The 12,500-nt window shown below is 41.8% G+C and overlaps 3 protein-coding genes across 3 annotated transcripts in view; 1 reads left to right on the top strand and 2 right to left on the bottom strand.

Annotated features, from left to right (window-relative positions):
* si:ch1073-398f15.1 (cardiomyopathy-associated protein 5) overlaps positions 1 to 4,228 on the top strand; it is a 4,342-nt gene extending 114 nt beyond the window's left edge. Inside the window, exons 1-2 of the mRNA XM_043234296.1 lie at positions 1 to 282; positions 1,435 to 4,228. The exon at positions 1 to 282 is cut by the window's left edge and continues 114 nt beyond it. Of these exons, the coding sequence (XP_043090231.1) occupies positions 179 to 282; positions 1,435 to 3,325 (1,995 nt within the window). The 5' untranslated portion in view covers positions 1 to 178 and the 3' untranslated portion in view covers positions 3,326 to 4,228. The remainder of the gene's footprint in view (positions 283 to 1,434) is intronic.
* Positions 1 to 4,260, bottom strand: part of LOC122341010 (homer protein homolog 1) — an 18,036-nt gene extending 13,776 nt beyond the window's left edge. Inside the window, 1 exon segment of the mRNA XM_043234297.1 lies at positions 4,087 to 4,260. Within this exon segment, the coding sequence (XP_043090232.1) occupies positions 4,087 to 4,094 (8 nt within the window). The 5' untranslated portion in view covers positions 4,095 to 4,260.
* A 698-nt stretch (positions 4,261 to 4,958) lies between these two features.
* Positions 4,959 to 12,500, bottom strand: part of zer1 (zyg-11 related, cell cycle regulator) — a 9,504-nt gene continuing 1,962 nt past the window's right edge. Inside the window, exons 4-17 of the mRNA XM_043234295.1 lie at positions 11,154 to 11,378; positions 10,733 to 10,962; positions 10,007 to 10,180; positions 9,812 to 9,926; positions 9,418 to 9,564; positions 8,755 to 8,928; positions 8,388 to 8,603; positions 7,979 to 8,020; positions 7,283 to 7,402; positions 7,091 to 7,206; positions 6,831 to 7,019; positions 6,431 to 6,528; positions 6,181 to 6,283; positions 4,959 to 5,863 (exon numbers count right to left, since the gene is read on the bottom strand). Coding sequence (XP_043090230.1) covers positions 5,806 to 5,863; positions 6,181 to 6,283; positions 6,431 to 6,528; positions 6,831 to 7,019; positions 7,091 to 7,206; positions 7,283 to 7,402; positions 7,979 to 8,020; positions 8,388 to 8,603; positions 8,755 to 8,928; positions 9,418 to 9,564; positions 9,812 to 9,926; positions 10,007 to 10,180; positions 10,733 to 10,962; positions 11,154 to 11,378 — 2,007 coding nt within the window. The 3' untranslated portion in view covers positions 4,959 to 5,805. The remainder of the gene's footprint in view (positions 5,864 to 6,180; positions 6,284 to 6,430; positions 6,529 to 6,830; positions 7,020 to 7,090; positions 7,207 to 7,282; positions 7,403 to 7,978; positions 8,021 to 8,387; positions 8,604 to 8,754; positions 8,929 to 9,417; positions 9,565 to 9,811; positions 9,927 to 10,006; positions 10,181 to 10,732; positions 10,963 to 11,153; positions 11,379 to 12,500) is intronic.

Consider the following 12,500-nt stretch of genomic DNA (forward strand, 5'->3'; position numbering starts at 1 on the left):
TTTTGCGGATGACTGGCACCTGCGAGTAGATGCAAGCGGAGGCGGAAAACGGGGCGCTGCATCAGGCTATTTACAGATAATGCTGAGCCAGAGAAAGTTCCCACAGCTGAGATGACACGGAGAGAGCGACCCGTTCGCCCGCAAACAGCCTCTGATTAATGCAAGCCGCCACTAAAAAATGGAAGCGATGGAAATAATGGATCCGGAGAGCCAGATGATGGTCCTTCAGGACACGCTGACGGAGGAGCAGCTGAACGACGAGGTGGAGGACCTGAGCAACAGGTTAAACAATCACCTGCATGTCAGACACTTCCAGCGGTTTCGCTAGTGAGGTCAAAACTCACGATTTCTGTTTTTTCTCGACAAGAGGTGCATGTATTGGCTGAACGTCTTCACGATCACATCAAACCAGAGACGTTTCTGCATCACTTCATATCAGATCAACAAAGAAACTATGTGCGTGCCATGATTACAGCTGCTTTAAAACTGTGTGCGCATGTAATGTGTGATAGATGAGTTACATCCCCCCACCGTGTCCAGGGTCAACTCATCAGTAGCCACTGAAACGGGTCAGAAAAGATGAAGAGATCTGAGAGAAAACGTGTGGTGCGTGTTGCGTTCAGCAGCGACAGCTCTTAAACTAGCTGCTGGGATGTGTTCATCAAGAATAAAGAGGAAAAATTAATAATTTGTTTGGGTTTTTTCTATTTAGCAACAGCACTAGTTGTCACTAGAGTAACTACTTTTTTTATTTGAATGTGTTAAATGTAATTTATTCCTGTGATTTCAAAGCTGAATTATTTTCCAGTCATATGATCTTTCAGAAATCACTATAATATTCTAATTTATTATAACAAAACAGATGTTTTTATTATTATTATTATTATATGCTGTCAAATTATTCATTTTGATTACATTTAAAATAAATAAAGTTTTCTCAAAGTGTACTGCTTATATTTGTTTATAATGCTGCATTATATTTGTTTATAATGCATTAATAATGCATTTAATGCATTATTAATTGCAACATGAAAAATTTTATAGGCATAAGCCCAATATACACCCAATACATACACATAAGTAAATAAAAATATATTTGATGCGATTCATCAAAATTAATAATTTGACAGCGCTACTATTTTTATTATTATTATTCCTTTCCCAAAAAACTCATATGTATAGTGTATACTGTTTAAATGTGGATCTTTCCGTTAATCTAAGAATCCTGGGAAAAATGCACTCATAATCGCAGAAATAAATTACATATTTAACACATATTCACTTATGCAGCATTTTGGATCAAATAAATGCAAGGTTGGAAAACAGAAGAGAATTCTTTAAAAAAAACAAAAACAGTTAGCATGATGTTTCCAACATAAGATCACAAACATCAGCATGTTAGTAATGAAGTGCTTCATGTTCAATACCCTGCAGTTTGAGAGAGGTGGTCCAGGATGGTGCGGTCAAGCCCAAGCTTCACTGCCTGATGATGGACCCGTCCTTCTCCATGGTGACAGTCCAAAGCGAGGACAGCGGGATCGTTTGGGAGACTGCTTCTAGCCGCTGCTCCACACCCTGGGCCTCGGAGATCAGTGAACCCGGATTCAGCTGCTGTGGCTCCAGAGCGGCCGGCAGGATCCTCTTCATCATGGACGAAGAGCTGATGAGCAAAAGGAAGAGGAGGACAAAGTCTGAGAAACTAAAGACCCTTCCTCCGGTCAGCCTCGAGGTCCTCGCTGAAGCAGATAGACCAGCCATGGTGGAAGTGTCCCTCCCGAATCTGACACAAGAAGAAGGAACCAAGGAGCACAAGACATCTGATCTGAGAGAAGAGAAACACCAGCGTTTGTTCAGCCTCGTCTCCGAAGGATCCGAGATACTAAACATCATCGCTCCGCCGAAGTTCTCCACCGTGGATGAAGAAGAGAGCAAAGGTCTGGAAGATAACTTGTATTACCTCGAGGAGACGCCTGCTGTGAAACCCACAGAGATCCGGGACGAACCAGAGCCAGACTCAGAAACTGTAGAGAAAGTTTTATTGAAGCCAGAACCTGTGGTCCAGATCCCCTTGCCTCCTCTTCAAGTCTCCCGAAGAGGACAGATGAGCGAGGACTACTTTGAGAAGTTCACTCTCCTTGACCATCGAACACCATCAGGAGCAGCACCGGCAGAAGAAACCCAACAAGAAACAGAGGACAAGGTCACAGAAGAAGAAGGAGTTAAAGCAGTTCCTCATGAAGCAGAAACAAGGCTCTCTGAGGTCTGCTCAGCTGTGAGTATGCTTGACATCTCTGGAGAACACTTGGACGATGTGTTTTACGGTGGAGGAAGCGAGCCACCGTCTTCTGCAAGCGCTGGAGAAAAGCAAAGAGAGCTCTCCAAGTCCTCTCTGAAAGAAAGTGGAAGTGCCTTGTTTGGAAGCGAGGAGCCGGTTCTCACTCCCATATACCTTCCCGAAGGTCCTCCGAAGATCATCGACCCCAATTTGCTCGAGGAGCCCAAAGCCTTGGCCTTTCTCTACTCAGATTTATACGCAGAGGCTGTCGGAACCAGGAAGAAACAGGAAGATGATGTTGAGAGCGTGACATCTGAAAAATCCTTCCACAGTCAAGAGTCCGAATCAGAGGACAGAGGCTATCTGGAGAAGTTTGTGCTCAAGGTGGAGACTCTGGCTGGCGTCGTTCCTGAGATACGCCCCGAAGAACGGCATGACCCGTTCAACCTCGCCGGATATGAGATACACCACAAAGAAGAAGTGAACGATCCGGCCGAAGAGCTCGAAGAGATCACGGATTTCTTCAGGAACAGCGCTTCTTCATCGCCCTGTGAACCAGTTGACTTCCAGCCGCTGGAGAACGAGGAGAAGATAGACGTTGTGAGGACGCCTCGAGTTACTTTTAAAAATGAAGATTTAACGAATAAGTCTGAACCAGTGAGCGATCATCCATCGCTGGCTGATGACTTTTCAGAAGAGTTTTTACCAGTTGAAATAAGCGAGGATTGTCCGGCGTGGGAGGAAAACCTGCCAACGGTCATCAGAGGTGCGGTAAAATCAACAGATTCTGACCTAAAGAAAAAACCAAAGTCAGTAATTTGTCCAGCACCGAGCCAAGATCCAACAAACACAATCCGACCCATAATTCCACCCCACAAACCCTTCCTGGATCTTACCCCGCTGCTGCCGGTCCAGATAGAGGACGAGACAGAAACACCAGATGCTGACGAGAAGACGAGCTCTGCAGTGATCAGCGGTCAGGACTCTACAAGAGAGAACCCCACAGATATGCTGCAGGACGCTACTGAAGCTCCAACGGACCACGAGTGACCTCTGCAACGACCTTCATCGAGACAGGAAACCAGATGAGCGGCATCCAGACTCTTGATGTCTGTCGTGAGCAGCGTCAGGGGAACTCTTGTAATTACATTACTTTTTCAAGTAACTAGTAAATGCATTACTTTTTAATTTAAAAGGAAATATCAGAGTTACTTTTTCAAATAAGTATCTCCACTTCCTTTTTCTTGTGTATTGACTGACAGCTCTGGGGTTGCCACGTTGAGAGAAATCAGGAGTAAGTGCACAGCGTTGTGTGTGAACATGATCTTACTGTAGTTCTAGACTAAACATGTTTACTCAAAAACACAATCAGTGTTCCTCAGAATCAATCAAAATAGCTAAATATTATTATACAAACCTGCAATAATAAAATGTGTTAAATAAGACAAATACCATTTATGTATTTAATCAGATTTTGTCTCTGCTACTGAACTGTGAGGATCCAATTCAATTATACTAATAAGCAAAAATGATACATTTGTATTTGATTATAATTATTGTTGGGTAGTGTTGAACTTTCTTTTCCTGCATCAGACACTTTGTGTGATCAGTTTGATCTATGTATTTACTTTTGGTGCAAAAGGGCTATAAATAAATATATATATAAACATCTGAATAAGCCCTGGACAGATTTTAAAAAAGTAACTCAAAAGTAACTTAAATTACTTTACACAAAAAGTAACTAAGCAACGTAATTAGTGAAAATTAGTGAAAACAGGTAAAAGATTAAAAAAGTTATAATATATAAAAACCTGATCATGAATGATGTACATATGCTTAAACGTGTGGTGCTGCTCAGGCTTCAGCATATGTACATGTGCAGATTTGTCCATGTACGTTATCTGAAAATAAAGTCATAAAATGTACACAACGAATAAAGTATTAATCATTTACTATTTTTGTAAATGTTGCTTTTCATTAAAAAACTTCAAGCAGCAAACAAAAAGCGATGCATTGTCAGGATAAAATCTTTTGAAGATCTTGTCTTAAAGTCTTATTACACCTAAGAATCTTGCCTTTATTAAATCACTTGAGTCTTACCTGCAGTCCATAGAGAATCTGATGCTCGAGTCCAGATCTGCTTTTAATTTGGTTCAGAAATCCAGGCTTTAGCCACAAAGTCATGAATCGAGTGCAAACATTTTCTTTCTTCAACAGATGGCATTATACAAACAAGGAAAACCCTCATCTAACATTCCCCTGCAAAGATTCTGCAAGCAAACACTTTTAAACCTTTAAAATAAAGTTTGTAAATATGAAAAAATTCAAATGTGTTTTAAGAGACCGGTAACTCCATATAAAACTTATAACAACAACAAAAAATAAATAAATAAAGCGTAAAAGAATTATTCACTGAAGTCACATTTGTTGATATTGGAGTTTCATAATATTCTGTATTTGATTTTTTTTTTTTTTAAATGGTAAAATAATTTTTAAAAGACCGTAAGAGATATTGTTAAATTCTGCCGAAGTGAATAACAGGGCTCTTTTACAAAAAAACCCAAAACAAAACACCAGAAGTGTTTAAATTTTCGAATGAAAAAAAAAAAAAACACACACTTGGTGGGACGAGACAATATAATAACCATCACCGTCTGGGAGAAATAACGACTGGAACAGAGTGTTGGACAACTATTATTATTATTATTATTATTATTAATAATCTCTCTTTACACCCAGTGTTGTGTGGACATCTTACTTCAGTACATCATGGTTTTATTGCAGTTCAGAATCGTGTAGAAAAACGCAGATCAAAGCTTGTCTGATAAACCATCATCATCATCATCATCGTCGCTCCAGGAGATAAACATCTGATCCCGCTGCCAGTCGATCATGATCATCACGAGATTGCAAATAAAAAGTGAATATGATTAAAAATACAACATAAGAAGAATGATGAGCTCCCCAAAAGAGAATGGCTTTAATGACAGGTGTGTGATTGAGTTCTCCGCCGGGACCTCGAGAGATTTCCACCGGAGTGTTTACAGCGACGCCATTAAAACATTCAGACGAGAACTTCCTTCCAGCGCTTCCCTCGGGATCGATCACGGACCCTTGAGAAGATTCAGTCAAGCTTATATATCCATGTCTCTGCCTCCAGACAAATAATCACGGTTGTTCCTTATAAAGACACGAGCAGAATGTCCTCACACACACACACACACACGCACGCACGCTCATTCGTTCGGGCATGTTATCATTTACAAATAAAAACAGAAAAAAACACCCCTAGAATAACGCAGCTCTCACTGCTGTCCATGTGCAACACAGAATTGAGCCCGACACACACACACACACACACACACACACACACACACACACTCGTGAGCTCACTGTAGTGTGACGTGACAGACGTGTGTTGTAGGAGAGCAGTGAAGGTCCTCCTCATGAACACAAGCGTGTTTCTGTGCCGTCAGTGCCAGTGAGGAGCATCACGCAGATGGACGTCCGGCGCTGTGTCCGTCACACCTTTACCTGCTGGTGTCCATCGGATCCTCCTTGAAGTTCTCGCACTGCTCCATCACTTTACTGCACACACACGAATCAGTGTCAGATTCATAATGCAGTGGCATATTAGAATGATGATCAAATAAATCTTTAATTTAGTTTCACTTAATCTCCTCATGTTTCTGTCATCTGAATTTTATCCAGTAAAAGCTCTTTTAGTGTTATTATTACACTTCATTCTGCTATGAAATCTGATTTGTTTACGTAACACACATGTATAATAACACAGGTACAAGAAGAAGGTGACTCTTCAGGACATTACCTGAAACCACAACAATACACATGCGAGTATGTCTGTGAGCGTGTGAGGTGGTGTGTGTGTGTGTGTGTGTTGTTACCGTGCCATGTCCTTGGTCTCCTGATGAGAGGAATCCAGCTCCAGAACTTTCTGCAGGAGAATAATGCCACCCTCCTTTATCAACAGAGGGCAGTATTTACTTGCTACAGGACCAGAGAGAGAGAGACAGTGTGAGTGTGTGTGAGTGAGTCTCAGTGCTGAATGGTGTCTCTCTCTGTATTTACTTACTGGGTTCTTATACAGTGTTACTCTGAGAATTATTTTATTCTGGGGTTACAGTAAATACTCACGGTAAACAGAAACCAGGTTATAAAGCGCCCACGTGGCCCAGTGCTGACTGACCGGAGCACCGCTCTGAGGAAGGAGACGCAGGATAGGCTCGAAGGACCTGCAGAGTCAGAGAGAGAGAGAGAGAGAGAGAGAGAAAATGGATTGATTCAATGATTTACTAAAGATTTACTTGCTTCATTGCTGGATGAATCAGTGTTTTTGAACAAATCTCTTGAATGAATGATTGAAATATTTTTAACAGCTCCTTTTCTCTGGCTAAAAATAATGATGTGCACACAGAAATTGGTTCGAACTGAAATGTGAATTTTATAACAATTATCCAACTCCTGACCTTAAAGATTCAAATCTGAAATTGGAATTGATTTTCAATCCCCAACCCTACTCTGGAGGCTGACGTGCCTGTAGTTGATGTTGCGCCGTGAGTTGACGTCCCAGCTCTGAATGGCCGCCCACATTTTGTCCATGACATGTGACCTCCTGGGCTCCTCCATGGTCCAGACCTCAGAGCCGTCGAACATGATGTGTGACAGGACCCCGCAGGCGTTATAGGACACCTCGATGCCATCTGCTTTACTGTCCAGCAGCTCACTGCAAGAGAGGAGTGGCTTTAGACACACTCTCACACACACACACAGAGCCAAAGATAAGCACTTTCAGACCTGAACACTGTGATGAACTGTCTGGTAAGCAGCTGAGGCCTCAGCGCCTTGACCTCGGCCACATTACCCAGCAGCCCCAGCATGTTCCGGTGCAGCTCCTGCTTATCAGGAAACTCCTGCAGGAGAGCAGAAACCAAACATGATCCACGCTGAGTTTGAATACAACATAAACTAAAACTGTGACGAACGGACCTTCAGACACTCCAGGAAAAGATTCATGCCGTTACACTCCAGGAACATCTGACAGTTATCAGGCGTCTCGTCTGTGATGTTCCAGAGCGCGCTCCACGAGAACTCCATCACCTGATCACACTGAACAAACACACACAAAACTAAAATTAAAATGAAAACTGTATATCTGGGATATTGAAACAACACAGGCATCAAGAACAGAATGAATAAGTGAAAAGTCTCATTAAGTAATGAATCAATGAAGAGTCTCATTGGGTAATGAATCATTGATGAGTCTGTTTTGCAATTAATCATTGATGAGTTTCAATCAGTAACAAACCGGAAATGAGTCTTATTTGGTATCAAATTGGTGATGAGTCTCATTGAATCAGTTATGAGTCTCATTCGATAATGAATCATTGATGAGTCTGTTTTGCAATTAATCAGGGATGAGTCTCGTTGAATCGGTGATGAGTCTTGTTCCATAATGAATCGGTGATGAGTGCATTTCGTAATGAATCAGTGAGGAGTCCCATTAAGTAATGAATCATTGATGAGTCTATTTTGCAATTAATCAGTGATGAGTTTCATTCAGTAACGAATCTGAGATTAATCTTATTTGGTATCGAATCGGTGATAATTCTCGTTCGATAATGAATCGGTGATGAGTGTTTTTGTAATGAATCAGTGATGAGTCCTTTTCGGTAATGAACTCACCATTCTGTCCTGCAGCTTCTTCTGGATCAGATTCAACATCGTCTGTGACAAAAACCATTCGAGCCATTAGATGGATACAGATGCTATGCATTACAAGCTAACCGTCTAATGCTATTCTCCTTTTAAAAGCATTAATAAGAAATGCATTGATGGTATTAGACATATGAAGACATCAAATACAACAAACAGCTCCTCAAACTATCGTCACTGGTTCAGGGTAATGCCCTACACTACATGCTCATCATTGTCTCTCCTCAGAAGTCTTGGACTAAACTACTGGATTCACATGGATTAATAACGTTATTATAATTGTAATCTTATTTTTGGAAGCTTGAAAATCTTGACCAAGACTTTCACTGGATGGGTTACATAGAATGATGAATACTGAGTGAAACATTGAGCATCTAACCTTAACGAATCCCATCTTGCCGACGGCTTCTTTGTGGTCGTTGTCAACCTGACAGACGAGTGCGTTACACAGATGCACAGCGATGCGCTGGATGGACTCGTCCTGACGCGCCGGCTCCAGGATCTTCAGCAGCAGCAGATTGACTCTGTGATACTGGAACTCCAGCTCCTCAGGAATACTGAAGTTACAGAGCGTCAGACAGCAGTTTCTCTGGACCTAAACACACACACACACATACACGCACACACACTTAGTGATGTGTACTTATCCTGCACTGCTGCCTCAGATCACAGAAGCCTGGTGTTTGAAATGGCCTTCATTGGTTCTGTCTGAGAATGTGTGTGAGAGTGAGTGTGTGTGTACTCACCGTCACCTCCTGGTACTGCTCCATGCCGTTTAGCACCACCTGTATGACCTGTCTGCGCAGACGGACACTCTGGTCACTGCGGTACTCGGTGTTGGTGAGGTAAAACAGAGCGGCGCTGCCCGTCACCTGAATGCTCTTGTCGTATTTATGAGTCTTCAGTGCCGTGATCACCAGCTGCAAACACATACACACACAGACAGACTCCACAGTCAGAGATACATGAACACATCGCACTGGATATTATAGATTGACCCCAAAGCCATCCTATGACTTTCAGATGATTTTTTCTAAACTTGGTAATAGCGACCATTATTTTGAAGCTGAGTAAAACAGAAATATCTGGAAGTACTGAGAAGTAAAACTAACCTATATGACTTTGAAGGGTTATCACATGACCTCTGAAGCAGATCCAGATCCAAAAATATTGCTAGTTTTAGAATTATAACATAAATAACTGACTTCAGCCCAACTGTCTTATTAATCTAACTGACCGATTAAATGTAGTCTCTTTTAGAAAAACTGCTTTATAAAAGTAAAAATTTGCATAAATGATAAAAATAAGTTTAAACTTATAGGAAAAGATTACTTTCTATCAGTGTGAAGTGACCAGCACTGTGAGTCTGTGCGTGTTTGTGCACTGATGTGTGTGTGTGTGTGTGTGACCTGCAGAGCACGCAGGAGCTGGCTGCAGTGCTGAATCCGGGCAATGTCGAACAGCTGGTTAATGGCCCGATGGGCGAGCTCGGGTCGCTGCTCCGTGTACGCCTCGATCGCGTTCAGAATCTGATCCTCATTCTTAGAGCCAGTGACCTGCATACACACCAAGAATACAGTCAGAGCACCAGAGCGAGTGTGTGCATGCATGTGTGAGTGTGAGCCTGTGTGAGTGTGAGCGAGTCTGTGTGTGTATGAGTGAGTAGGTGTGTGTGTGTGAGTCTGTGTGTGTATGAGTGAGAAGGTGTGTGTGTGTGTGAGTGAGTCTGTGTGTGTATGAGTGAGAAGGTGTGTATGTGTGTGTGTGTGTGTGAGAGATTGAGTGAGTGAGTGAGTGCAGTACCTTATACGCAGGTATGTGTGTGACGTTGCAGAGTGTTGTGTTGTAGAGTCCTAAAAACTGCAGCGGCCTCTTCAGCTCCTGGAACGGGTAAATGCTGCTCTTACTCGGCTCAATGCTGTAAAAAACAAACACACATATGCTCAGACAAACACAGAGGGAACAGGGTATGACGTGTGTGTGTGTGTGTGTGCTCACCTCGGCCGGCCGACAGCATCCTCAAACGCCGGTACCGTGCAGTTATCCAGCATGATGTGTCCAGAGATGTCGAGAGACACCAGATTGACCAAACTCTGAACGATGCTGCCCAAGATCTTCTTCGTCATCTTGAACTTTGACGTTCTCTGGTTCTCTCTGGAGATATCCAGGTGCCTGCAGACACAGAAGAACCCGATCACTTCTCTGTCGCACACACACTACCCGATAAACTCTCTCGCTTCTGCTCACCAAGCCTTTATTTGATCAAACGTACAACAAACAGTGATATTGTGAAATATTAGTGCAATTTAAATCAGCTGTTTTCTATGTGAACATTTGTTAAAATGTCAAATCTGAATTACTCAATCAATCAGGTCACTTTTATTCCTTTGAACTTTCTACTCATCTGTGAATCCTGAAAAATAAAATGCATCACAGTTTGCAAAAAAAAAAAACTGTGCAGCACAACTGTTTTCAACATTATAATAATTAGAAATGTTTCCTTAGCAGTAAAGCAGATTTCTGAAGATCATGTGACACTGAAGACAGGAATAATGATGCTATAAAACACAGAAATAAATGTAACTTTAACACACATTCACAGAGAAAACAGCTGTTAAATATTTCACATTTTTTGCAGCATTTCTGGTGAAATAAATTCATCTTTGGTGAGCAGAGGAGACTTTCTTAAAACGCTGTATATTTTAGCGCTGGTGTGAGGGAGACCTGAGCCTGCTCATCTGCAGCAGCGTGTGGATCAGGTCCTCCGTCAGCTCCACGTTATACAGCACCAGAGAGGCCAGTCGCTCTCTCCACTGCGTGAGGAAGGCCGGCCGGGGCAGATGGACACCGGACAGGTCCAGCGAGGTCAGAGCGGGCAGCGGCCGCAGCAATGTCTCCACGTCCACCTCCGCCGGCAGACCGCCCAGGTTCAGCAGACGCAGACGGTTGAAACCCTGCCGGACATTTACACCGTGAGCTTTCCTTCTTTTTCCCACCTTCATTGGCTTTTAAGTGCCAAGCTCATCCCACTTCCAAATTAGCTCCAATTTGGCTTAAATTGCCGATTAAATTCAAGCAGCAAGAAAACACGCCATCAAAGCTCTCTTAGCCTGTACGTAATCCCAGAACTGCAGCAGCAGTGCACCTGGAAGCTGAAGTCCAGGTCGACCGAGTGGTGCTGCAGACGCTCCTCCAGCTCGTCCTCGTCCTCGTCCTCGCCGGACGCCAGCGGAGCACCGCTCTTCCTGAAGAAGACCCCAGAGCAGCCGAACAGACTGAGAGACAGCAGCGAGTGTCTGAAGCTGCAGAGCGTCCGAAGACCACGAGCCGTCAGACGACTGCAGTAGGTCAGGTGAAGCTCCATCAGATCCTGGACACACACACACACGTCTGTGAACTCATACAGAGCAGTCTGTGACCTGGAGAGACTGCAGACGATCTGAAGCTTAACATTTTTGAGAATTTTTGTTAAACATCAGCAGTCTAGTTAGGAGTCGCTGAAATTGTTGGAAAGTTCATTTAATTTCAGCAAATCGGCTCCAGCTCAACAAATCAAATCAGAACTCATTCAATGCTTCTTTTGTAACACACTGTTTCAAAACAAAATGATGTGACCCTGGACCACAAAACCAGCTATAAGCGGTCATTTCTTACGCATCAGCTGAATAAATAGCTTTCCACTGATGTCTGGTTTGTCTTTGATATTTGACTGAGATACAACTATTTGAAGAAAATTACCTTTAAATTTTCCAAGTGAACGTATTATCAATGCATATTACTAATCATAAATTACATTTTGATATATTTACACTAGGAAATGTAAAAAAATATTTTCATTGAACAAAATCTTTACTTATCCTAATGACTTTTGCCATAAAAGAAAAAAAAAGTATAATTTTGACTCATATTGCTGTCTATTTCTACAAATATCCCTGTGCTCTTATGACTAGCTTCTGTGCTCCAGAGACATATTATTGTTTACAATATCTTAAATAAAGCAGTATGTATATCCAACTTTACATATATAGCTTAATGGCACAAAATAAATAAATAAATCAGGCATAAATCAGGCATAGGTTTGCTATGGTATATATTTACACACATAAATACATATATACATAGATACATGCATGCATGTTATTTAAACTTATTATTATTAAAAATGTAAAAAGTTAATTCTATTATTAAAATAGATTTTTTTGTTGTTTTAATTTAGTGAAAAAACTGAAGTATCAAGTATTCTTGTCTGCATTTAAATGTATGCAGTGTTTTAGTTGGAAAAACACCATTTCAGCCATTTCACAGTAAACATATGATATTATTGAGACACTAGGCTCTTTATTTCTAAAAGCATGTTTATCAGGAGATCATCAGCCATCTGTTTTACAGTCATCAAGAAAACACAAACACTGAAAGCCAAAGTATTAGAACGAAAAAAGAAATGCATTTAAAGTTGTCATGAGCTGAAACTGAACCCTTCCTACTGTCCAAA

Source organism: Puntigrus tetrazona, unplaced genomic scaffold (genome assembly GCF_018831695.1).
Source record: "Puntigrus tetrazona isolate hp1 unplaced genomic scaffold, ASM1883169v1 S000001111, whole genome shotgun sequence".
Classification (NCBI taxonomy): Eukaryota; Metazoa; Chordata; class Actinopteri; order Cypriniformes; family Cyprinidae; genus Puntigrus; species Puntigrus tetrazona.